Source organism: Stylophora pistillata, chromosome 10, assembly GCF_964205215.1.
Source record: "Stylophora pistillata chromosome 10, jaStyPist1.2, whole genome shotgun sequence".
Lineage (NCBI taxonomy): Eukaryota > Metazoa > Cnidaria > Anthozoa > Scleractinia > Pocilloporidae > Stylophora > Stylophora pistillata.
Window position 1 is genome coordinate 817,751 of NC_142528.1, and position 24,331 is coordinate 842,081.

Sequence of the window (24,331 nt, forward strand, 5' to 3'; positions counted from 1 at the left end):
ACAAAATATCGAACGTGGATACATAAATGTTTTGCTCAATTACGTTATTAGGGACCTTAAGAAACCACGACGGCGACGGCAACGAGGACGTGGAAAACAAGAGATCTAATTGGCAGAACAGTAGCTCAGCACGTGCGTTTTGAATCTTTGTACATTTCATAGCCGTCCTATGCAAAACAACAACGTGAAATCGCCAAAATTTGCGTCGTCTGCGAACCGAAACCGCGACGGCAAATTATTTTAATTTCCATTTGGAACTCAACGGCTGCTTTTTTCGTCAAGCAGAAGTTGAGCTGTGGCGCTATTTGAGACAGTAAGCTCCTGCAGCCATTTTTGAAATTCTAACCAAGAGTAGAAATTAATTTTTCAATCGAAGTCTTCCTTGGCGTCGCCGTCGTGGTTTCTTAAGGTCCCTATTGTTATGCGTTATAATACGAGTCTTAAAACAAAAATAAATCCATTTCATCCGGGATACATCGATTTTAGATGTCGTACATCGATGTTGTGCAGCATACATCGCTTTCGTGACTCATTCACGCGTGACTTTAAGTAACTAAAAGATGTTTGATAAAACTAAGAGATGTTCAATAAAACTAAAAGAGGAGCAAGCAGAAATAGAAATGACCGGAGGTCACATAAAACAAGAGGTCCTGGAAACTAACACTTTCATAATGGCGGAAATAGAGGCAGATGATCAGTGAAGTTTGAGAAACACTATGCAAGGTGCACTGATTTGGCTGCCCAACATCGACGGATTTTTTACTTCTCTGGGTAGGCTACTGGAAAGTGCAGAAGGGCAAAGGAACATTGCGTCCTACGACTCGGCTGAATTTTTTAGTCGCCGTTTACGAGAAAACGAAAGAACTCTTGCCACTTTGACTCTAAGAATAGGAGAAGCCTTCCCAAATGAAGTTGAGGTGATCTCTGATCTAAACGCACTTGTTTTTCTTGTCAACGAACTTTCAAGGGACTTTGAAAGAATTGTCGAGGACTCGGAACGTTCTACGTTTACTGCACCATCGTCTCTAAACGATCGTCTTACAACTGTGGCTAGGAACGGTTTGGTTGGCAGACCAAGGCTACAGATCTTACAGCAACAGCTGCAAACCCTGCACAATGACGCCGGTTTTCGTTGGGCTGATATTGGAAGAATTCTTGGAATCTCCGAAAGAACTTTGCGCAGTCGAAGACATGAATTTGGGTTGCCAGTTGGTTTGGGAGAGAATTTCAGTGATGTCTCCAACGATGATCTTGACGAATATGTGAGGGAAATACTTGAAGTGACACCAAGCGCTGGTCAACGCCTAGTTGAAGGGGGCTTGAGAAAAAGGGGCTTACGAATCCATCGCCATCGTATTCAGGAATCTATTCGAAGAGTGGATCCGGTTCTTCGCACTTTAAGAGCAGCACAGCAGATAATTCGTAGAGTATACAGTGTACCATGCCCCAATGCATTATGGTAAAGTAAAATAATCGGTTAAAGCGCTATTATTTAACACTACCTTCTTTGCAGTAAATGGCTTGAACCTGGGGGTAACATATGAAGGTGTAACGTCGAAACGTCAGTCACTACCACCAACAACAGTCCTTCTCAGGACTACACTCACGCGGACAATCAGACTACACCTTCACTACCTTCTTTCCAAACGAGTTTCTGTTTAAAGGGGTCTCCTTTTTGACAGTCCCCCCCCAACGCCATTAGGCCCCACCAACCCTCTTTTCAAAATAGTCGGGCAGTTTGTTATTTCTCCAAGGCAACACTCCCAAGGGGGGACTCCTGTATAAAAAGGACAGGGATGCTTGTCATACTTTTTAGGGTTTAAAAATGCAGATTTGGTACCTCTTATGGTGTTCAGCTCTAAAAGATCCACAGCAGGAGCTTTCACACTACCTCTTAAGTAGGGTCTTGGGCGAGAAAAAACATTATGGCCAAGGTTAACTGTGTTGTTTCAGAATTGTTTCCTCTTTGGCATGAAATACATTTCAAGCTATGCCCACAAAACAGGATCTTGGTACCTTTAAAGGGTTCCATAACGAGCCTCACGCCGTTAGCAACCAAAAAAAGTCTAGGTATCCAGCAGAGAATCCGTACTTTTAGTCCGCATTCTCTGCTGGATACCAGTGGCTTGCTTGGGTAAAATTTTTGATCGTATTTCGCTCCTAATCTGATAGAGGCGTCAACTTTTACACAATCATGTCATCATCCTATGGCGTGAAAAGGTAATTAAAGAAGCCGTATCCGAAAAAAGTGTACATGGCCGGCGCTTAAAAATAGTGACAAGACAAAGCGCTCGCCCGGAGTGTGTTGCGGCAGTTACAGTCACGTCGAAGAAACATTTCTTAGTCAATGCTTGCGGATTTAGTTAACTTCATTAATACCGACATAGGCTGCGACGCTTATTTACTACGACATTTAACTGGCGGCCTGAGTGTTTTGTTTTCTAATCAATTTTACCAGATTTTTGTTTTCGGATCGGAAACAAAGTAAATTCCAGAACCGACGACTTTTTTTCCGCTGTGTTCGGAATCTTTGACAGCTGACGCTTGGTGCTGTAATTTTTGAGCATCCGGTTACCAGTTATTGGGAATAAACTCGGCGTATTACAACCTATAATTTCTTTTGCTGTTTAACGCAGAGTCCACAATACATGGCGGCTTTTTCTCACTGGTATTTTATGTCGCATTTATAGTTTACACACTGTTCCAGTTTTTTTAAACGATATTCATGCAGTACACATAAGATTCTTTGTCACTGGCCTTCATATGACCTATATTGGTGCCGGAATCCTCTCGATAGTTGCGAGAGATTACAGACATTATAGGTACGATGTGATTAACGCACTGGTGTTGAAAATCTCTTTGCGCCACCTCCTCCGCAACGATGATTAAAATCGTGAATAAACAGAGACCGGGGGTGGTAATAATTGTTTTCAAATCAAGATAGATGTTGAACAAGCTGACAAAGCTTTTAAACAGACAAAGACCAACTTTCGTTTAATGACACGTTACGAACAAGTTTAAACTCCCTTGAACTTTAACAGGGTTCGTACTGTCTTGCAAGTCTGTTAATTTCAGGGCAAGTCCCCCAATGAATTTAACCAATCCTTAGAAAGTCCTTGAATTTTTATATTCTAAAAGCTTCTTGAGAGGGGTGGGACGTTGACTTTTTCCGAAAAACCAACTTTAAATACTGAGTCAAGCGCTGTGCGCTAGAGTGGTTTGGAAATTAACATAGAGCGCGGTAGATCCAGTAATGCGTTATTGACCAAGCAGGAAAACTCAAACCTGAGCCAAGCGATAAGAGCCAAGCGAGAGCTTGCCTGCAGGTCACACAAAGACAAAATGGCTGCAACGCTGGCCACCGCAGAAAACGAAAAATAAGCAAGGGTTAATAGCCAATCAGCTCACAGAATTCGCTGCATCTTGCACCGCTTACGAAGCCAGCCATATAAAAAGGAAAGATAATACATCGGCGTAATATAACTCTTAAAGCAAGAATCTCTCCCAACATATTCATCTAAGGTAGTAAAAGTTTAAAATGTTATGAAAGCTGAAAAAGAAAGGGTTCCGGTGTCGCGCTTATTCAGAGTTACAAGTTTGAATGGCCAAGGGGTGGGCACTTATTCAAGGAAATACGGTATATCGATCACTTGAGGCTGTGCGCGTTACTTCGTGTTGTTTCATACTTTATATTATCTCATATTACCCAGTTTGTCAGGAAATCAATCGTCGTCGTGTGTTTACGCCCTACAAAAACGTCGCATCAGAGAGTTCACGATCTAGCTTCGCAAAGAAATGTACCAGCAGTGTTTTGCCTTGTGTTATTTATTGAGTTTTTTTGGCAGCATTTTTTGTTTTGATGTTCTCTTCCCGTCGCGGTTTGCAGGGCGACTTTTAACAGTAAATGAAGCTGTTTTTCAAATTTTTGTCTCAAACGACTATTTATTCCTGTCGCTCTGCTGTAGATATAGGTGAAGAGCTCAAATAACAGAAAAGTTTGCGTCACAAGAATTTCTTCACATTATATATGCCAGAAAACCTCAGGCATTACTCTGAATGCCAGAACTTCAGCCTGGGTGAACCAGAAAGGATAGACAATACTTCCCTATATTAACCATCAATGAAAAGCTAAGTAAGTCAAATATCTCAGAGGCGCTCAGGCATTAAACTGAATGCCAGGACTTCAGCCTGGGTGAACCAGTAAGGCCGATAGACAACACTTCCCTAGATTAACCTGTGAATGTCAAAGAAAAAAAGAATGTTAGGTATCCCAGAAGCACTAAGGGATTACTGTGACTAGCAGAACTTCCGTTCAGCCTGGGTGAACCAGAAAAGATAAACAACACTTCCCCGTATTGACCATGAATGAAAAACTTAAAGTATGTTGTATATCCCAGAAGCGCTCAGGCATTACACTGAATGCCAGGACTTCAGCCTGGGTGAACCAGAAAGGATAGACAATACTTCCCTATATTAACCATCAATGAAAAGCTAAGTAAGTCAAATATCTCAGAGGCGCTCAGGCATTAAACTGAATGCCAGGACTTCAGCCTGGGTGAACCAGTAAGGCCGATAGACAACACTTCCCTTGATTAACCTGTGAATGTCAAAGAAAATAAGAATGTTAGGTCTCCCACAAGCACTAAGGGATTACTGTGAATAGCAGAACTTCCATTCAGCCTGGGTGAACCAGAAAAGATAAACAACACTTCCCCGTATTGACCATGAATGAAAAAACTTAAAGTATGTTGTATATCCCAGAAGCGCTCAGACATTACGCTGAATGCCAGGACTTCACCCTGGGTGAACCAGAAAGGATACACAACACTTCCCTATATTGACCATGAATGAAAAGCTAAGTATGTTGTATATCCCAGAAGCGCTCAGGCATTACACTGAATGCCAGGACTTCAATATGGGTGGACCAGAAAGGATAGACAACACTTCCCTATATTGACAATGAATGAAAAGCTAAGTATGTTATATATCCCAGAGGCGCTCAGGCATTATTCTGAATGCCAGGACTTCAGCCTGGGTGAACCAGAAAGGATAGACAACACTTCCCTATATTGACCATGAATGAAAAGCTATGTGAAACTTTGTTATATATCCCAGAAGTGCTCAGGCATTACAGTCAATGCCAGGACTTCAGCCTGGGTGAACCAGAAAGGATAGACAACACTTCCCTATATTGACCATGAATGAAAAGCTATGTAAGTTATATATCCCAGAAGTGCTCAGGCATTACACTGAATGCCAGGACTTCAGCCTGGGTGGACCAGAAAGGACACACAACACTTCCCTATATTGACCATGAATGAAAAGCTATGTATGTTGTATATCCCAGAAGCGCTCAGGCATTACACTGAATGCCAGGACTTCAGCCTGGGTGGACCAGAAAGGATAGACAACACTTCCCTATATTGACAATGAATGAAAAGCTAAGTATGTTGTATATCCCAGAAGCGCTCAGGCATTACTCTGAATGCCAGGACTTCAGCCTGGGTGAACCAGAAAGGATAGACAACACTTCCCTAGATTGACCATGAATAAAAAGCTCAGTATGTTGTATATCCCAGAAGTGCTCAGGCATTACACTGAATGCCAGGACTTCAGCCTGGGTGAACCAGAAAGGATAGACAACACTTCCCTATATTGACCATGATTGAAAAGCTATGTGAAACTTTGTTATATATCCCAGAAGTGCTCAGGCATTACAGTCAATGCCAGGACTTCAGCCTGGGTGAACCAGAAAGGATAGACAACACTTCCCTATATTGACCATGAATGAAAAGCTATGTAAGTTATATATCCCAGAAGCGCTCAGGCATTACACTGAATGCCAGGACTTCAGCCTGGGTGGACCAGAAAGGATACACAACACTTCCCTATATTGACCATGAATGAAAAGCTATGTATGTTGTATATCCCAGAAGCACTCAGGCATTACACTGAATGCCAGGACTTCAGCCTGGGTGGACCAGAAAGGATACACAACACTTCCCTATATTGACCATGAATGAAAAGCTATGTAAGTTATATATCCCAGAAGCGCTCAGGCATTACACTGAATGCCAGGACTTCAGCCTGGGTGGACCAGAAAAGATACATAACACTTCCCTATATTGACCATGAATGAAAAGCTATGTATGTTATATATCCCAGAAGCGCTCAGGCATTACACTGAATGCAAGGACTTCAGCCTGGGTGAACCAGAAAGGATAGACAACACTTCCCAATATTGACCGTGAATGAAAAGCTAAGTATGTTATAAATCCCAGAAGTGCTCTGGTATTACTCTGAATGCCTGGACTTCAGCCTGTGTGAACCAGAAAGGATAGACAACACTTCCCTATATTGACCATGAATGAAAAGCTAGGTATGTTATATATCCCAGAATTGCTCAGGCATTACTCTGAATGAAGGACTTCAGCCTGGGTGAACCAGAAAGGAAAGACATAATTTCCCTCTATTAACAGTGAATGAAAAACTAAGTTTGTTATATCCCAGAAGCTCTCAGGCATTATGCCGAATGCCATATAAATCTTAGAAATATGACAAATAAATATATATCTCAGAAGTGACCAGGCAACACTAAACAAAATAATATTGTTACAGGATAAGACTTCAAGAAAATAGATTTTTTTAAATGATACAATGTTGACTATGCCTTACTTCAATGGGTGCACAGAATTTAAAAATTAAAATGTCATACACTGCAGGCAGAGCACATAAATTAACATCACATGGCTCCTCTTCAAGGAGAAAGAGCAAGTCATCTCTTAACCCCTTCCACCTGAAACAGACAGAAAAAAAAACAGTGAATAAAGTTTCCACCTTTATAATCCAAGCTTACCATATTTTTGCTGGTAACTGGGTAAAAGTGAAGACCAGCTCCCCTAAAAGTCTGTCGGCCAACTGTCGGCCAACTGTCGGCCGGCAGTATGCCAACTGTCCATCAAACTTAATATCCCAAGTGAGATTTAAAGACATGTATTCCAATAGAAAGTGAAATACCATACTGCAAGCTGGAACTTTTTATGCATGTCAATGCAGAAATGCAGAGTTGTACCTACCCCCCAATATTTGCTTTGCTCTTTAGGAAACACTCAGCAAAGGCTTCCCCAAAAGGAACATCAGGAGAGGCACATTCCTACAAATAAATTGCATGTATCACTCAATAATGAATTAACTGAGCTAAAGTCATATAATGTTCACTACTAATGGTAGATATATAATCACTGTTCACCACAGATAAAATATGTTCACTTTTATGGACACCTTTCGTCTGCCTTTCTGTAAAGTCAAGAAAGCCAAGAAAGCTCTCACTAATTGATTATAAATAAATTGCATAACAAATACCAGTAGGCTGAATATGTTTTGTGTTATTGTATAATTCCACTATGATGCATGTCATTTAGCATTGCAGGTATAACCTACCTTAATAACTTTTCAGAATACACAGCATTCTGTGTCCAATCCTTGCTTGCAAAGTTCATTGATATATTTTTTGGCATCACCAGCTCTTTGTTTGAGCAGCATTATCAGTGTTTTGTAATCAAGAGTAACTGTCATGAAAAAAGACAAGAAGATAACAAGAAGTTGAAGTTAAAATAGCTACACCAAAGATCTCAAATGTTATACTTTCCCAGATATTTTCTAACACTGCCAAGCATAAAATGGATTCAATAATTACTATCACGTAGCTAGACATATAACATAAAAACATTGCGAAAATAAAAAAAAATAAGATAAAAAAAATATAAAGAGTCAAGATTGGCACACACAAATAACCTGGAAATTTAACTTTAAAGCATCTTCCATTAACTACTATTCCAGTTTTCTCAATGGCATCCCTCTGGCGATTTAAATCTTTTGTCGTAGAAAAATAGAAATGAAATAAATTATAATACTGTCAAGACCCTATCAAGGAAACAAACCCGAAATTTCTCCTAAAGTAGCCATAAAAAGTGATCATAACTAGAAGACTTAGAGGCTCAGCGTAAAATCAAACTCAGCCAATTATGTGATTTTCCTGCCAAGCAGAGATGAGTTCTGATACACCGTGAAACCAGCATTCACAACAAAACATAAGACAGCAAACTCACTTTTTCCAATCTTAATAAAAATATAAACGTTATGACTTACCCCGGTTCGTCTTAGCTTGAAAATGCTAAGTAACGTTTGCCAAGCTTTTCTTGATCCAGGATCAAGAATTTATTTTATCGATCAACCAAAGATATCTCACCACTTCTCCTTCTTCGAATTTCTGCCGGAAGATGGTAGAAACAACTCCAAATAGAGAGGCGATGGCCACTTTGTTGTTCTCAACATATCGGTCATCCAAGCTTCCGCCATTTTTTAAAGCTGGACCGTACAAAACGCTTGGAAAATGTGCCACCAACAGGCTACTTCAAAAAACTTGCTGACTCTTATGCCACATTTCTTGAAATTTAAGATAAACCATTCCCTTGACTCATCTGGTGGAGAATGAAGCAATTCAACCCTTCGAAGTTTCAAGGGATCCATAACTGCACTCGACCGCGGGAAACTAAATATTCCCGCTTTTGCTTACGCATATTAATATGAAATCCAATCTCCAAATGTCAATAGGCCGATCCAGCCCCTAATAAAAAAAAGGCTTCATTGTACCCAGCAGGAACAGAGATTGTACAAATTCAAGCAACTACTCAGATTACTGCGCGGAGCAATTATCGAAAAAGGCTGTCAAGGCGATGATGGAAACTTATCCGGTTTATGACGTCACTCCATAGCAACCAGCCTTTTCGAATATTTGAACTTCCGTTTACCTGTGGCTCGTGATGTTTCAAAATTTGCAACAAACACTCCTGTCCATTTTACATGGGAGTTCTCCCCACACAGGGTCAACACTGGTTTCAAATCTGTGATACAAGGGAGGTCAGGCTGTAATTTTGATCCCCCAATTCTATTTGGCCCCCTTACTGATCACCCTAATCCAGTTTCCCAGCCCCCACCTTCCCCTGATATTATGCTCAAAATTCCTGACTATCATGCCTGTTACTCATGAGTGGTCAACAAATGCCTCTTGTTGTTGTTATGATTATTGTTCTTGTTGTTGTTGTCATTATTATTGTCATTACCACTACTACTCAGATAGGCAGATAACTTTTTTCACATAACATATTTTAACCTAACTTATATGTGATAGTGCATGCAGTGGAATAAATGTTTCCATGGTGTCCAATAGGCACATTGATGGCAACCACAAACTAATCCAGCCATACAGAATTGTCATTCATGGTGATTTAGATGGTTTTTCAAGAATGATAGTATTCCTTCAGGCATCAACCAACAACAGAGCTTCAACTGTACTGCAGTATTTCCAGTCAGCTGTTGAGCACTACAGTTTACCATCAAGAGTTCGCAGTGATCTTGGAATGGAAAACATAGAAGTTGCTCGCTTCACGCTGCAAGAAAGAGGTTTAAATAGAGGCAGCCACATCACTGGAAAATCTGTTCATAGCCAAAGAATAGAGCGTCTCTGGAGTGATGTCAATCGGGTTATTGTGAGCCACTTTTTGAACATTTTCCTCTTTCTTGAGCACAGTGGAATTTTAGATCCAACAGATAAGGTGCATCTGTTTTGTCTTCATCTAGTCTATATTCCACTGATTAATAATGCAATTAACCAATTTATCGGTCAGTGGAATAATCATCCTGTAAGCACACAATGCAATTTCTCTCCCAATCAGCTCTGGATACAAGGAATGCTACATTTGAGAAATTCTGGATATCAGGCTGTGACAGATGTGACTGCCAGCGAGGCTGTTAATTTTGATCATTATGGGATTGATGAAGAAGGGCCTGTACCTGATATGCAGAGAGACTATGAAGTTTCGGTACCTGACACAATTACTACTCTGACACATAACCAAGAATTGTCACTGCGCGAAGCGAGAGATACAGTCTTTCAAACTGGTGATCATGATGGAATCATAGCCTACCAAGTGGTAGTGCAGATTGCTTCTTTCTATTTAAACTGCTGTTCATGATTTACTGTATTAACTTCATGTACTTGGAATGAACTCTAAATACAGTTGGTATAAATTGGTTACTACTATATATGTCAGTATGCCAAAAATGAAATTACTAATGACAATGTAAATGGGAAACAGTAACAATAATCAATTATAATCTCAAATCTATCAGCCTTATGGATACAAAGAGGTGTAAAACTTTGAATGGCTGAGAAAAAAAATACATGATGTTGTAGTGGCACAATGTACTAGATGCTTCATAGTATAAACACTTTAAACCTTATATCTAGCCTTGATTTGCAATCAGTCAAAACAGTAACAAATGAGGTAAAGCTGGGGCTACATTGCATGCATAATGGCTATTGTAGAGAAGTTTATACCCTTGTCAATGAGCTCTTGTAAGCCCTTTTTGTTAGTGTTGAGTTAATCATACTGTTGACAAAACAGTTCATTTGCAGAGTAACTTGAAACTGGAACTTTAAACGTGGAACATTTTTTAAGTGACCTACACATATTTGAAAATTTTGTTTTATGACACAACTGTTAACTGAATGTAAGATAAGGAAAGACCACCCTTTCATGTCTATATCTTGCCAAAACCAATTTTGCCATAAGCAATGCTCTTATTGATGTAATACTTGAGTACGCTGTACTCCTTGTGCACTACTGGGATGGAAAGTTCTAGAGTGCATGTGCCAGATTCTGCTAAAACTTTGGTCTGATGATGTTCAAGGTACTTCACAAGCAACTTTGTAGTTATGTCTGGGGGTAGTGATGGACATCCGGTCCAAAATAGTACCAGTTCTTCTAATGTTTCATAATTTAGATGCTAGAAAAACGGTAAATGACATAATAAAACACTAAATGGATGTTAGAACTTTAAGCTGGCCAAGAAGGAGCATTAAGTTTGTTCAGCTTTAATACAGTATTCACAAGAATGACAAATGAAAGGAAGCCTTTTTAGAGAGGGTAGGCTGTTATCACTTAATTAATCGCTTTGGTTTTAAAACAGAATAGTGAATGAAATGAACTTGGATATAAAAACCAATTCCAACACCAAGACTGATAAATTCTGTGTGAATGGTTCAAGAAAATGAGAAAAAAATATTAAACTTCCTGTTCCAAAACTAAGAACAATTAAAAATGTTATTGTAGCAGTTCCAATATCTGGAACTAATATTTCATCAAAGAAGAAAGCACTAAAAAATTTACATAAAATCATTCAAATCAACCTTACAGACGCTATTAAACAGTTGATGGAAACAAGAAAAGCAATTTTTTAAATGTTAAGAAGCCAATTATTGGAAATGAAGGATATTAAGACGTGTCCAAGAGAGCACCAGGAAGTCGTGATCCATGCCATCTCACCGATTTCAATGAAACTTTGCCAGTTCAAAGGATCTACCGCAAAACTCAAAATGACAAACTTGTTTCTCTTTTAGTTATACCCGGGGAGAGATAGACCACTCCCCGGTTTTTCTAGGTTTTCAATAAAAAATGGCCTCATAATAGGTAAAATGTAAGAAGCTCTTACTGCAACTGTATTTAACAAATTACTCTGACGGTTCGTATACATATTGGTAGATTCTTAATAAACGTACGATACAATTTTCAATCGATTTCATTGGCGGCTTGTCAATCGACAGAGGTAAATAAATTATTGTGTTTTTAAACTATTCGATTCACTCAAATATTTGATAACGTTGAGGTCAAATATCTCTGAATTTTTAAAACTACTGACGTACGAAAAAGTCCTTAAGGAGGAAACTATGACAAATATTCATGATAAAGCACGCTGAATATAAAACGAGCAATAAGCATTGGCGTTTTTTTTTGTTGATTAACGAACGTAACCGGGGGGGACGCTCAATAGAGTTTCCAATGTAGCAATCGTGCTCCTTTACCTAATTCTGAACCGATGTCTTCCCCAAAAGCGGTCTGACTGTTTTAAAAATACATTTCCTATAAAAGCTGTTTCGTTTTAACTCCATTCTTGTGTTGAAAGAAACCTATAGTGAACTGAACAATACGCCCCGCATATTAATGGCCAGTTATAGTGGAAGCTAAGGAATCATTAGCTGGTTCCCTTGTTGAAGCCTAAATGAGCTTTTTTGCCAGAGACGAATTGGAAAAAGGAGAAGGGAAAAACACACAAAGATTTTTAAATACTCTCGCTTACGGTAGGGGTCCAATAATAGGATCAATATATCTTTATGCCTTGATAAGCTGTAAGTTTGCGCAATCATAAGTTGTTTTGATCACGCATTGCTGTGCATCATACGAAGTGATGGAAAAGCATTATGCCGACCCTTTTTCCTTATGTCCTTTCATGTCACAGTTTCATAAACACAGTTAGAGTGTAATGTTCTATCTGTCCAGGGCAAGAAACTAAAAGTGGTGTAACGGTAGAATAATCATGATATGAATCAAACAAAGAAACAATATGATCTTCCCTTCACTTCGTAAACCTCAAAGAGACGGAAAAAATTTATGAACTAAGCCTAACCGACTGTTCCGTCATGAATTGCACAGTCATCAAGTACATAATGTGTCTAATCAAGATGAATCATTGTCAACATTTTGTGTATGGTTTGAATTTTAAAAACCACCGACATGAAAAAGTCCTTAAGCGGAAACTATGATAAATACTCACGATAAAGCACGCTGAGTTTATCAGTGAAGAGCGAATAAACATTCGCATTACTCTTTCTTTTTTCGATCACTGAACGAAGAGCAAGTGCATTTGTTCAATTTTTAAGGCATTAATCAAAATGTTACCTTCTGTTTATTTTTTTTTTGTCGTGCAAACGTTCACTTGAGGCAAATGTTTCCCTGCTACTTATCAAACTAAGCCAGTGTCCTTCAACCATCTTCAATGATATTGGCATACGCTGTAGATCTGCATGAAAGAAGCAAACTGGTAATTGGGACCGTGGCTTGCGTTGGCAGCTTTTTTGGATCAGTGATCCTCTTTCCATCTCTCCATCAAGATCAATCACAGGAGTTGATCCAGGCTTATATGAGTAAAATCCTGTGTCATCCAAGCGATACCAGTGGCAATCCACATCTGAGAATGAAATGAAAACGTGAAGACATCAGGAGAAAAAAATTCATTCTGACAACCTGGCTCCGAATCAATGTTTTATGTTTTCCTCTTCAGTTTGCTTGAAACAGTTTTGTGAATGGAAAATATTTTCAGTTATTTTCAGCATTTAGTATCCCATTAGTACAAGATATTTTCCTTTCCATAATTGTGTGTAGAAATACGCTCCTTGATTTATTATTGTAATTACAATTTGCTAAGCTGTTATATATATATATATATCGTTACGAGTTCCTGTTTAGACAAACCAAGCACTCGAGTCAGTGAAGGCAGGTGGCAGGCATTCTTTTAAAACTGCAATTGTTAAAACCTCGTTTGGACCACGTGACTGATCTGAAGTTTCTCAGGATCCCTCTGAGGATCCCTTCGTCTCTGCAAATTTTACTGACAGCGCGACTAGCGTATTGCGTCATAATGATCGATGATGACCGATCTTTCAAGAAAACTTCCACTTTGACTGGTGATGATGTCAGTGATAGTCTGAGCTCGTAACAGTCTTCGATTCTTGGATCCAGCCACGCTTAATGTAATATCGGGAGAGAATCTGGAACGAAATGGAAATCCTGAAAGCTCGGATTATTGGACTTTTTTTCTGACAAGAAAACTAGAGCCTTTGAAATTGCCTAAGTTTCCCATTTTCTATTTCTATAATCACAGCCCTGATAAAAAAAAAACAAAATAAAAACTAAAAACAAAGGCCAACAAACAAAAACAAACAAACAAACAAACAAAACCAACGACAACAACAACAGCTCTCGACAGCTGAAAACCAATTTATTGATTTCAACCAAATGCAGTTTGCAACATGTCACTATAACAATGTTTATTACGATTACGAGCGAGTACTTGTCTGTCAACAAGAAAACTGAGAGCTCTCACAGAGCTTCTTTTTGTGCAAGAAACATTTCCAAGATGTTTACGTCTAAGTTGTTATTAGGCATTTATTAAAGTTACATTTGTATGTAACATACATCGTTGTCTTCCACTTAAAGTGAAAGAGGAAGAGTTATTTGGCTAGACGTTAACAGAAATATTATAATCTAAACGGTTAAATAAGATTTTGTGTAAACTTGAAGGTGCCTTCACCTTGGCAGATATAAACTCTCTTGTACCCTGCATAATGGAGACGGAACCAGCTCCGAAATGATTTATTTTGAAAACTGCAACGATTTCTGAATCTTTTTTTGAAACATGTCATAATTATCTATGAGACATTTCCCCTAACTCCCCGTATAAATCAACATCTGGGAACACAACGCTAACAAGGGCAACATCAAAAAGTTGACATCGATGCCGGGGGGGGAGAAGAATTTTTGCAGGATATTATAATGAGGCTGAACGCTTCGGCAATTGACTAGGAATTTAATTTTGCGGTGGCTGGAAGCAAGGGTTTTTACAGTAACACTTTAAAAAATTTGATAGGTAGAAAGTCTCGAGAGTACGGAACAATCTGATACATAAACTGTGGAAAAATCACGCAATTTTTGACGACGTGGACTCAAAACGTTCCTAGAGTCATTGTTTTCAAGGTCAAACTTTGCATCCTCGAGCAGCAGCCTTTGTGCACGTTTTAACTATATTTTTTTTGCAGTCTATGGCCTTTTTGTTTTTCTCCAATTTTAAGGGCTAATTTGTGCATTAAAATTATGGAATAAAATTATAAGTCACCTTCATTGTTCAAGAGCCAAAGACCATAGAACCTTTTAACCTGGTCTATTTATTGAAAAACAATACCGTTTTCTCGGAATGCACGCGCGCTTATTCGCCTGTTTGCGTGTTTAAATGCGCGGTACAGGAGGCGCAGTGCAATACTGAAGGATCACCATAGGGGAAATGCTACCATGTGCATGTCAATGAAGAAATGTGATGACAACTCTACCATGATCATCGCTATTATAACAACATTCATTTTGCCGATTTGTTCCATTGTTAAAAGATCCTCCCCCTCCCCCACAGGAAAACTCCTCATCAACTCCGCCATCCCCTCCAGAGTAACCTCCACCGCCGCCAGCTCCCTTGTTGCCTCCACGAAAACCACCACCACCTCCGAACCCACCCAGGGCATGTCCTCCTACTCCCCCTTGAAGATATCCTTGACCTCCTCGACCACTACCGCTGTTTGAAGCAGGTTGTCCATTATCGTAGAAGCCGCCGCCACCACCGCCTACAATAATGAAAAAATAAGTCTTCTCCTACATAAAAGAAAAACTTTTGTTATTATTAACTGAAAGCGATTGGACAACGATTCGCAGTATTTTCCAATCTAAGTAATTTGGTTGTATCAACTAAGTTGAAATACTAAAGTGGCCGCTGTTCCTGTCACTCATACTGCTAAGTGGAGATGTTTGTCCAAATCCTGGCCCTCATAATACCCTGGATCTGTGTGGGATTTGTACGAAGTCTGTGAAAAGCAACCAACGTGGAATCTGCTGCGACCTGTGCAATATTTGGTTCCATGTAAGACGACCATGTGTACACATGCGGCTTGAAAGCTACAGATCTCATGCTGATAATCCTGATTTACAGTGGATATGCAATATTTGTTTGGAGCTACCAACGAACGAGAGCGATGCAAATATTTCTGTTGACGACTCCAACCCAAACATGAATCGTTCAACCGACGAATTCACTGCCATAAATAATAATCTTTACGAACAACCAGGACTAAAATTCGGGCACATCAACGTCAACGGGCTGAGGGGAAAATTATCAGAGATACATTTGTTATTGATTAAAACTAGTCTTGACATACTCGCTATAACGGAGACCAAGCTGGCAAATGACATCACTGACGAGGAAATTAGTATCGAGGGATATTTCACTATTCGCAACGATCGCGATAGGAATGGCGGCGGCGTGCTATTGTACTATAAGGACTCCCTAGCGGCATACGAGGAGCATAAGATACAAGTCCCAAACACTATCGAAGGTGTTTGGATAAATGTTCAATGCCAATCCCAAACATGGCTATTTGCGTGTGTGTACAGACCGCCAACCGATCTTTCCTTCTATGACACATTTAATACTACGCTTGAGAAGATCTGGTCTACACGAAAAAATATTGTAATTTTGGGCGACCTAAACTCTGACTTGTCCCCTCAAAGGTATGAAGATGCGGAATCTCATCTTGGTAGACGTCTCCTGCGCATATTAAGATCATATGGAATGAAATGTGTCATAAAAGAACCGACCAGAATTTCTGATGTAGCACAAACATTGATCGATCTGATAATTGTTAGCCACGCAGAGAAAATCACTATGGCTGGTGTGTCTCACTTGGGAATATCTGATCACAGCTTTGTGTATGCAAATCTGCGAATGAGAAAGGAAAAGAGTCCCCTGATGATTAAAATCATAAATAATTACAGATCTTTCAACCAGCAGAAATTTAGAAACGACATCGAAAGCGCCCCTTGGAGTGTATGCGAGATCTTTGACGATATTGATGATCAGGTCTGGGCATGGCAACATCTTTATCAGCGAATAGTATCTGACCATATCCCTACCAGGCAAGTGAAGATGAGGAAAAATAAACTCCCATGGATAACCAACGAAATAAGGAAAGAACAAAACAAGCGCTATCGTCTCCTCAAGCTCTACAAGGCTAATACAGACACGCATACTTGGTCCCTATACAAAGCCACTCGAAATCGCGTCAAGAGACAAATACGTGACGCGGAAATCACTTATTGGAGAGAGCAGTTTGCAAAAGCTGAGAACAGCAAAAATTTTTGGCAAGTTGTTAGTAAGGCTCAAGGTAAAAGTGCGAGGAAGCCAATACCTCCTGTGCAAGATAGAGACGGTACCATTCTGACAAACGACTCCGACAAGGCTGAGGAAATGAATAATTACTTTGCGAATATTGGAATAAAGCTTGCTGAAAAATTCCATCACGACTCTGGTTCCTCGATTAACCAACTTACAGCAACTATTAACCCTGTGCCACATGTCCTTGATCAAGTGTCCTTTTCCGAAGAACAAATAAAGCTGAAGTTAACTCACATCAAGCAAAAAACAGGTGGTCCCGACAAAATAATGTCCCGTGATATGGCCGAGGCAGCTGAGTCACTATTTGAAGGCCTTTTTAGTATCTTCAAAAATAGTATACAACGTGGCATTTTCCCCAGTAATTGGAAGATTGGAGAGGTAATCCCAGTATTTAAGAAGGGGACCAAATCAGACTGCGCCAATTACCGACCACTGACTATGCTTAATTTAAATAGCAAAATATTGGAGAGCATTGTTTGTGATTCCTTAGATTATCACCTTGTAACAAACGAACTTATACACTCAAATCAGTGGGGTTTCAAGAAAGGTGTCTCCACCGAATCACTACTCTTGTACCTGACCGAAGCATGGAAAAAGGCAATCGATGATGGCTACAAAGTTGGAGTTTTATTTGTTGACTTCAAGAAGGCGTTCGACACCGTCGACCATACCATCCTAAAAGACAAATTGTCCGATGTAGGTGTGTCTGGTGTGTTCTTCGAGTGGATCGCAAGCTACCTTCATGAAAGATCCCAATATGTTACTGTTAACGGTGTACGATCAAAGCTACAACAAATTGATATCGGTGTTCCACAAGGTTCTTTACTGGGTCCCAGACTCTTCACAATATATGTCAACGATTTACCGAACTCGTCCGAAACTGGGTGCATTCATATGTTTGCAGACGACACCACAATTTATTACCTTGGGAAAGGAGTCGAAGAAATCATTGATGCGTTAAATTTAATATTAAACGACTTCAAAGTGTGGTGCTGTAAAAATCACCTGACTGTTCACACTGGTAAGACCGTGGCAATGTTAATTTCCAGTCAAGTCTTTGTCGGACCAATGAGACCCCTAATGTTCGGAAACTCTCACATTTACTTCACCACCAAATCTACTTGCTTGGGTGTTGAAATTGATTATAAACTGAACTGGAAACCGCAAGTTAAAGCCCTGCACTACAAGTTTGGAGGAAAGCTAAAATTCCTTAAAAAGCTCAAAGCCCTACCATCAGGTGTACTAGAAGAAATATATTTTAAAGGGATTGTCCCAAGCATCACATACTGCATTGCTATTTGGGGGTCCTGTTCACCATCTACATTTAATGAATTGGAACATTTACACTTGAAAGCAGCCAAACTAATCCATAAACTGCCCAGCGAAACTCCTGACTCTGACGTCCTTGACCTAGTTAAATGGAAATCATTAGGCTATATTTACAAACGTAGACTCGCTTCTATAATGTATCAAGTACATTATAATAGTTTACCTGATCAACTTACTGCCCTTTTCACAAAACGCAACATTGACAGTAATTATAATCTAAGGCGTATTAATGACTTTCCGCATGTACGGTGTAACAGTGACCTTGGTAGAAATAGTGCAAGGTACAGAGGGCCCATTGTATGGAATTTGCTGCCTAAAGCCATCAAGGATGCTTCCTCTCTACAGCTTTTTAAACAAAAACTTAGACAGGCCTCAAGGACATTAGATCGCATTCAATTCGAAAAGGAGGCCTGTGTGATAACATCAAAGCAAACGGATTTTTTATACTTTTAAGTCCTTAAAATTTCTTTACTTTTTCCTTAGAATTGTCCATATATTTAAGTAGTTCCTTTTTAGTTCCTGGCAGGTCCACACCAGCCTTTGGGTTGCCACAAACCGACCTGCCTTAACAAAAATTATATGTATGTATGTATGTATGCCATCGTAAAGAGTTAAAAAGCTGACGTTTCGAGTGTTAACCCTTCGTCTGAGCGAATGCAGAAATTGTGGGTTGTGTGTGCGTTTATATGCAGAAAGTGGAGCTCAATCTACCCAATCATTCTATGCAGCATGTAGCAATCTGCGGTCTTCCCTCATATGGTAGCACGGAAAGCCGCAAAAGTTTATCTTTCAAATCGTTGTTACCCCCACCGACGCAGCACCACAGTTTCTTTAGAAACGTACCCCCTTATTCTTTCTCCAATCAAGTTTACCTCCTAATTTTGAGTTGAAAGTTTACATTTAAGTTAAAAAAAAATTAGTGGATATATTTAATTATAAAAAGGCTTAGGGGGACAAGTCAACGTTTAAATTTTGCACTTTTCTTTTATCCAGTTATGCAATCAGCGAATGAGAATCCTTGTCAACTGATTCAATGTCATCTCAGCCTATGAGAGAGATTGATACCTGAACTTTGACCATTGGTATTTCCTCCATGTCCGTTGTTTCCTCCTGACCCCAAAGGCGAGTTGTATCCTGCATTCCCTGTTGTATTAGTGGACGCATCACATCCTGGATGTTGTTCGAACATTTTCTTAACTCCTCCTCCACCTCCAGCAATGATCAAAGGCGTGTTGTTTCCTCTCACCACAAATGTACCTCCACCACCTCCGGCAGTCTTTGGGTTGGCACCTCCTCTACTCCCTTGTTGACCAACAAGCACACGAATGATCTCGTCTTTGGTCAAAACAAAGTTTCCAATCATCCTTGCCCCTCTTCCTCCGTTCTTGTTGACACTCTCCTCGCCGTACCCCCCTGAGGCTCCTATTGCTTCTATTCTGTATTCACCAGTATGGGGCACAGTCCACAGTTGAATACCGCTGGACAGGTTAACTTGTCCGTCATGATCCTGACCTGTGTAGTGACTACCGATTGAGTCTGGACCTTTATTTCTGCTCTCACCAAGATTTGTAAAAACAGCTGTAAATCCTGTGCAATAAACATAATAATACCGTGATAATTATCGCAGTAGTATGAAAGTGTCATCATGTTCTTTATTAAGTATTCCACTGGAATTTTTTTCAAGCATGGTCGTTGGCAAAATTTCAAATATTGCCAACTATACCATGCCTGAAAGCAATGTAATGTAAAAGAGGGGCCAGATTTGACGGGATAACAAATACTTACTCAGAGTACAGTCTATACCGTTTCCATGAAATCCATCTTTACAAGTACATTGATAAGATCCCAGGTTGTTGCCACAATCAGCATTACTATCACACTCGTGTGTTCCATTGAGACACTCGTCTATATCTAAGACAGCAAAAAGACGGTGTCTATTTGTTTTCGCTCAGCTGTTCAAATATTTTAGTACTTTGTAGAAGTTAAAACGTGCCACTCTGGCCGCTAACGTTAGACAGGTGGCCGTCATAAGGAGTTAAATTAAGAGTGACAAACAAACCGGCCGCCGTAAAGAGGTGACCGTTCGTGTAAAGTTGATATCACTTCTAGTCGCATAACTAACTGAGTAAAAGGTAACCCTGGTAAATGTAAAAGGTTAATGGTCTTAGCAAATGATCAAACAATTCTTTTTTTGATTCGGCTCTAAGAAATTAGTGTTGCATCCAAATCGCTGCTTGATAATTCTCTAAATTCTCATTAACTCTATATTGATTTTTTAGTGATGATTAATGGGGAGGGTGTGGTGAGGGGTTGGTGGAGGGAACTGTCACACATTATTCATGTTCTTATCGATTGCAAAATCTGTAGAGGATTCCTTACCCTCATCACAATCATGGCCTTCAAATCCAGATCCAAGAGCACACAAACAATGATAATCTCTGTCTGTAAACCCAGCTTGACATGTTGCGTTATTCTTGCAAGAATTTCTGGTGCAAGCATTCTTAAGAAGAAAGAGAATAGGGCTTCATAAATGTTTGTATACATCTTCTGTGTTTATGTCTCACGTGTGCGTTCGTGTTTAGTTCTGAATACCATGCAGGCTAGGTTTGTCAAATCTACGTGTTTCCATCATAGTCCTCGCGTGTATTCTTATTTCTCATCACGTAGCTTTTTTCTCCCCAAGCTTGGTGGGTATTCATTCAAAAGTCTTCTAGCATTGTTCAGAACGAGACTCAGTGCAAAATCTGCCTGACTCCTCAAGATTTATCAAAACAGCTCTAGAGGAGGTCATTTTAAATGAAAAAATCTATGCTTCATCCATTTCTTAATTTAAAAAATGGAATCATGCAATTATCATACCCTTTATTTTGGCGGTTGGAAATAAGAGGAATCAATGAGAAGTCGAGGGATCCTAAGTCTTCTCATGAAGCTTCCCTGAGCCAAAATTATCATACTCTTCACATGTAAACGTCATCCTCACCTCAGCTCCGCGGTAAATGTAACTTTCATTTTTCACCAGCTCTCCGTCGTGCTCAATGGTCGCATTATTCAGTTCACACTTGTGTTTTCCAGACGCCTGTCTTATCTTATGGAAGTTAAAACTGACGCAGTTGGGTTCCAGGTAGCAATGTAACTTGCAGAGATCCTCTTCGATAACGTCAATGGTTCGAACAGTGTGGTTCTTCAGCCGATAGCCCGGTTTAGGAAAATTGATAAACTTCAAATTGCGGCAGTACGCTAGAGAACAAATTATTTAAATCAGAAAGTTGCTGGGTAACACTAACCACTTCTACAGGAATTGTTGAACTGCTGAATTCAGTTACAATACAATACAATATTCTTTATTTAACGAAGGTGACGTAATTAACACAATGAGTTATCTAATTTAAGGTCTTCACAACAAACTCACCATCCCACCCCAAGGGAGGACATCCATCACACAGTAATCTCGTGAGTGGGAAATTAACGCCTCCTACCCCAACCCTGCAAGAGATGGGACCTGCTTTTATTCGTCCGAGAAGACTAGAATATCTAACCATTTCTTGAGGTTATGGAAAGGCAACAAAATCTTCTCAATTATTTTAAGATCTTGATTGTTGGTCCGGCCGGGCCTCGAACCCTCGTCCTCCCGCACAACAGTCCATCGCACTATCCATTGGGCTAACTGGGCTAAATTATTGCTTTGATTTACTTTTGGCTTTTGGTCTCACCATCAACACCAGGCGAGTGATTACACTTGATCTTGTTACTAATTGATGCAATTTTAACCTTCCTTTGTGGATGTGATCAGCTATTGTTATCGATCAATGGACTGACGTTGAAGTCCATAAACAACTTGCGTTGATACGTCGGAGTAATTAGTGTTTATCACGAAGTAATAATCCTTTTCTATTTCGAGCATGTTTAGTTCGTTTAAAAAGGTTATTGTCGGGACGTTTTCCCGAAGTTTTCTTATTATTGAAGATGGTGTGTTGTTATATCGCGCGACAGCAGCTTTCAACCATGCTGCGTATTATCAAAAGCAAACTGAGAGAAAACAGAGATAGCTCATTAAACTCACAAGGTTTAACCTTGGCATTATTGTTTTTGCTAAGTAGTGTTCGACTAACTCTTTATAACATTTTTCATATCCTGGCTTTAAAATGAAAATTAATATTCCATCCATAGTATGCTTTAAGAAACACCAGGAGGCGAAATGTTGAAAGTTAGCCTTGAGCATGTACATTATGGGAGCGTACTTGATTATAACAGGAACAATGAATCTTTAGATGTCAAATGTGGTCTCTTTCGTCTCTCTTCGCGCACTTGAAGAATCTAAGAACTTGAAAGCAATATTTTTGGACTTAAATATATCTCATGTAGATTATAGACCCGAAAGTCAACAATTTCGGTTTTAATCAAACAAGACTAAGTAAAAATTTGTTTCGCGAATTTTCATCGAAATAACCTGTTTAATTAAGACGTCCTTTTATCGGTGGATCATTAATAACTTATGCCTTAGTTCTACCAGCTTTCTAGAATACACGAATTAAGTCCTCGATCTAAATTTAGAGAACCAACCTTTAAACGAACTTTATAATTAGAGCCAAATTGTACAAAAAATCCAGGCTTTACCTGCCCAGATAATATATTTAAATCCCAAGTTTAAGCTCCAATGATTTCTTTCTTTCTTTTTTTAATCTCTATGTAGATTTTAAGAAAAGAACGAGTTTTATCTCGTTGCGACGAATTAGAAGGTTTTATTGCAAAATTTGAAACTTTCACTGTTACGTAAAGTTTATTTTGAAGAAGTCGAACCATTTTAAGTCGAGTTCAAATAATATTTACATACAAAACGAAGGTCTGCCAGAGGTCAACTCAGTCATCCATCGCGTATGATCGAAAAACATTAAACAAGTGAACTCACGCATTTTATTGAAGGGACAGAGATTGTATTTTTGAATATAATTTTCGCTTTTGGTTACTCCAAAAATCATGTTCAAAATATTTTATTCGTTTGTAAACTTGTTGTTTCCAAAATATGCGTTACAAAATGACTTCACAAATGTACGAGCCTCTTCTAAATACGTCGGTTGCCTGATGCCAGTCCAGATATGCATTTAAATGAAATAGTTCATCATACTCAACTTCAGAGGAAGCCGAGAAGTGTGTGTGAATATTTCAATATGTCAGTAGAGATAATAAAAAGGCAATATATCGCCTCGGTAAACTTTGAAATATTACTCAGCCTATAACTAGGACATAACTGTAAGAGAATCTCACCTTGTCCTTGTGGTATAATGGAAGCCAAAACGGTGACAACCAAGCAATAGAATATAAAGAACATGTTCTTAGGAAACTTATGTCATTATTCCAGCGAACAGTGAATTGCACACCTCTGAGGGAAAAATCAGACAAACTGAGATAGCTGAACTTTAATTAATCTGCCTTCAAGTGGGCCACCTTCTGTGTTTATTTGTGAAGTTGTCAGTGGTTGTCACAACTGAATTAGCTTCTCTGGGATGCAGTTGGTTGATGAAACTCGATTATACTCAATGACATTCACCGCGATTAAATAATAAAAGGAAGTTGCCCTCTACTGCGTAAACTGCTGTTTATAGGCCCTGGGGCTTATGCAACTTTACAAGTGGTTGAGGCTTTATATCTGGGGTGATCTGGGGTACCCTATAAGCTCATCGAAACGAGCCATATTGTATTGTTTGGTTTTCCGGTAGATGGGCCTACAACTGAGAGTCTTATATGAGGCCTAGGCAGTTGACGGAATTAGCTGTTATAGATTGCTTAGTTAGCTTAATTATGTCTGCATGCATGAGTTCAACCTATGGGGCCAAGTCAGGCGGAGACCGTTTATCAAATGTTTACATGCTCTCCTTGTCCCGTCCACACTCCACCAAAACATAAAAGACGCTCGTTTTAACAGTTGAACTCCCACAAGTTCTAAAAATGACCCACAAGTTTACTTCTGGTTTAAAAGCGGAGGGGAGGGGGAGGGGGAAAAGAGGGGAGGGCGAGGGGAGGGGGAGGGGGAAGAGAGGAGGGAGGAGGATTCCAACAAGGATATTAATTATCTAAAGAACTGGCGCGTTACTAGCTACAGAATTTTGATTTTATT

General features: G+C 39.5%; 2 protein-coding genes and 1 long non-coding RNA gene across 3 annotated transcripts; 1 reads left to right on the forward strand and 2 right to left on the reverse strand.

Annotated features, from left to right (window-relative positions):
- Positions 1–657: 657 nt before the first annotated feature.
- LOC148721228 (uncharacterized) lies at positions 658–10,523 on the forward strand. Its single transcript, XM_088734766.1, has 2 exons — positions 658–1,459; positions 9,230–10,523. Exons 1-2 carry the CDS (start codon positions 717–719, stop codon positions 10,032–10,034), a joined length of 1,548 nt encoding a protein of 515 aa, XP_088590892.1. The 5' UTR covers positions 658–716; the 3' UTR covers positions 10,035–10,523.
- LOC148721229 (uncharacterized) lies at positions 3,810–8,720 on the reverse strand. Its single transcript, XR_015992136.1, has 4 exons — positions 8,149–8,720; positions 7,441–7,568; positions 7,077–7,153; positions 3,810–6,796 (listed from the first exon to the last, which is right to left on the reverse strand). It is a non-coding gene; the product is annotated as an uncharacterized LOC148721229 (long non-coding RNA).
- A 3,046-nt stretch (positions 10,524–13,569) lies between the features above and the next one.
- On the reverse strand, positions 13,570–24,062 carry LOC148721230 (uncharacterized). The gene is made up of 6 exons (XM_088734771.1): positions 23,482–24,062; positions 21,200–21,456; positions 20,599–20,719; positions 20,005–20,130; positions 19,285–19,806; positions 13,570–15,286 (listed from the first exon to the last, which is right to left on the reverse strand). The coding sequence occupies exons 1-6, from the start codon at positions 23,543–23,545 to the stop codon at positions 14,973–14,975; spliced, it is 1,404 nt and encodes a 467-aa protein (XP_088590897.1). The 5' UTR covers positions 23,546–24,062; the 3' UTR covers positions 13,570–14,972.
- Between the last annotated feature and the right edge of the window lie 269 nt (positions 24,063–24,331).

Excerpts from the sequence above, each read along its gene's own strand:
- LOC148721228 (XM_088734766.1), top strand. The coding sequence starts at position 717 with ATGCAAGGTGCACTGATTTGGCTGCCCAACATCGACGGATTTTTTACT. Across the intron at positions 1,460-9,229 it reads CCATGCCCCAATGCATTATG|GCACATTGATGGCAACCACA; the intron begins GTAAAGTAAAAT and ends GGTGTCCAATAG.
- LOC148721230 (XM_088734771.1), bottom strand. The coding sequence starts at position 23,545 with ATGTTCTTTATATTCTATTGCTTGGTTGTCACCGTTTTGGCTTCCATT. Across the intron at positions 19,807-20,004 it reads CGGTATAGACTGTACTCTGA|GATTTACAGCTGTTTTTACA; the intron begins GTAAGTATTTGT and ends TTTATTGCACAG. Across the intron at positions 15,287-19,284 it reads TACCAATGGTCAAAGTTCAG|GCGGTGGTGGCGGCGGCTTC; the intron begins GTATCAATCTCT and ends TCATTATTGTAG.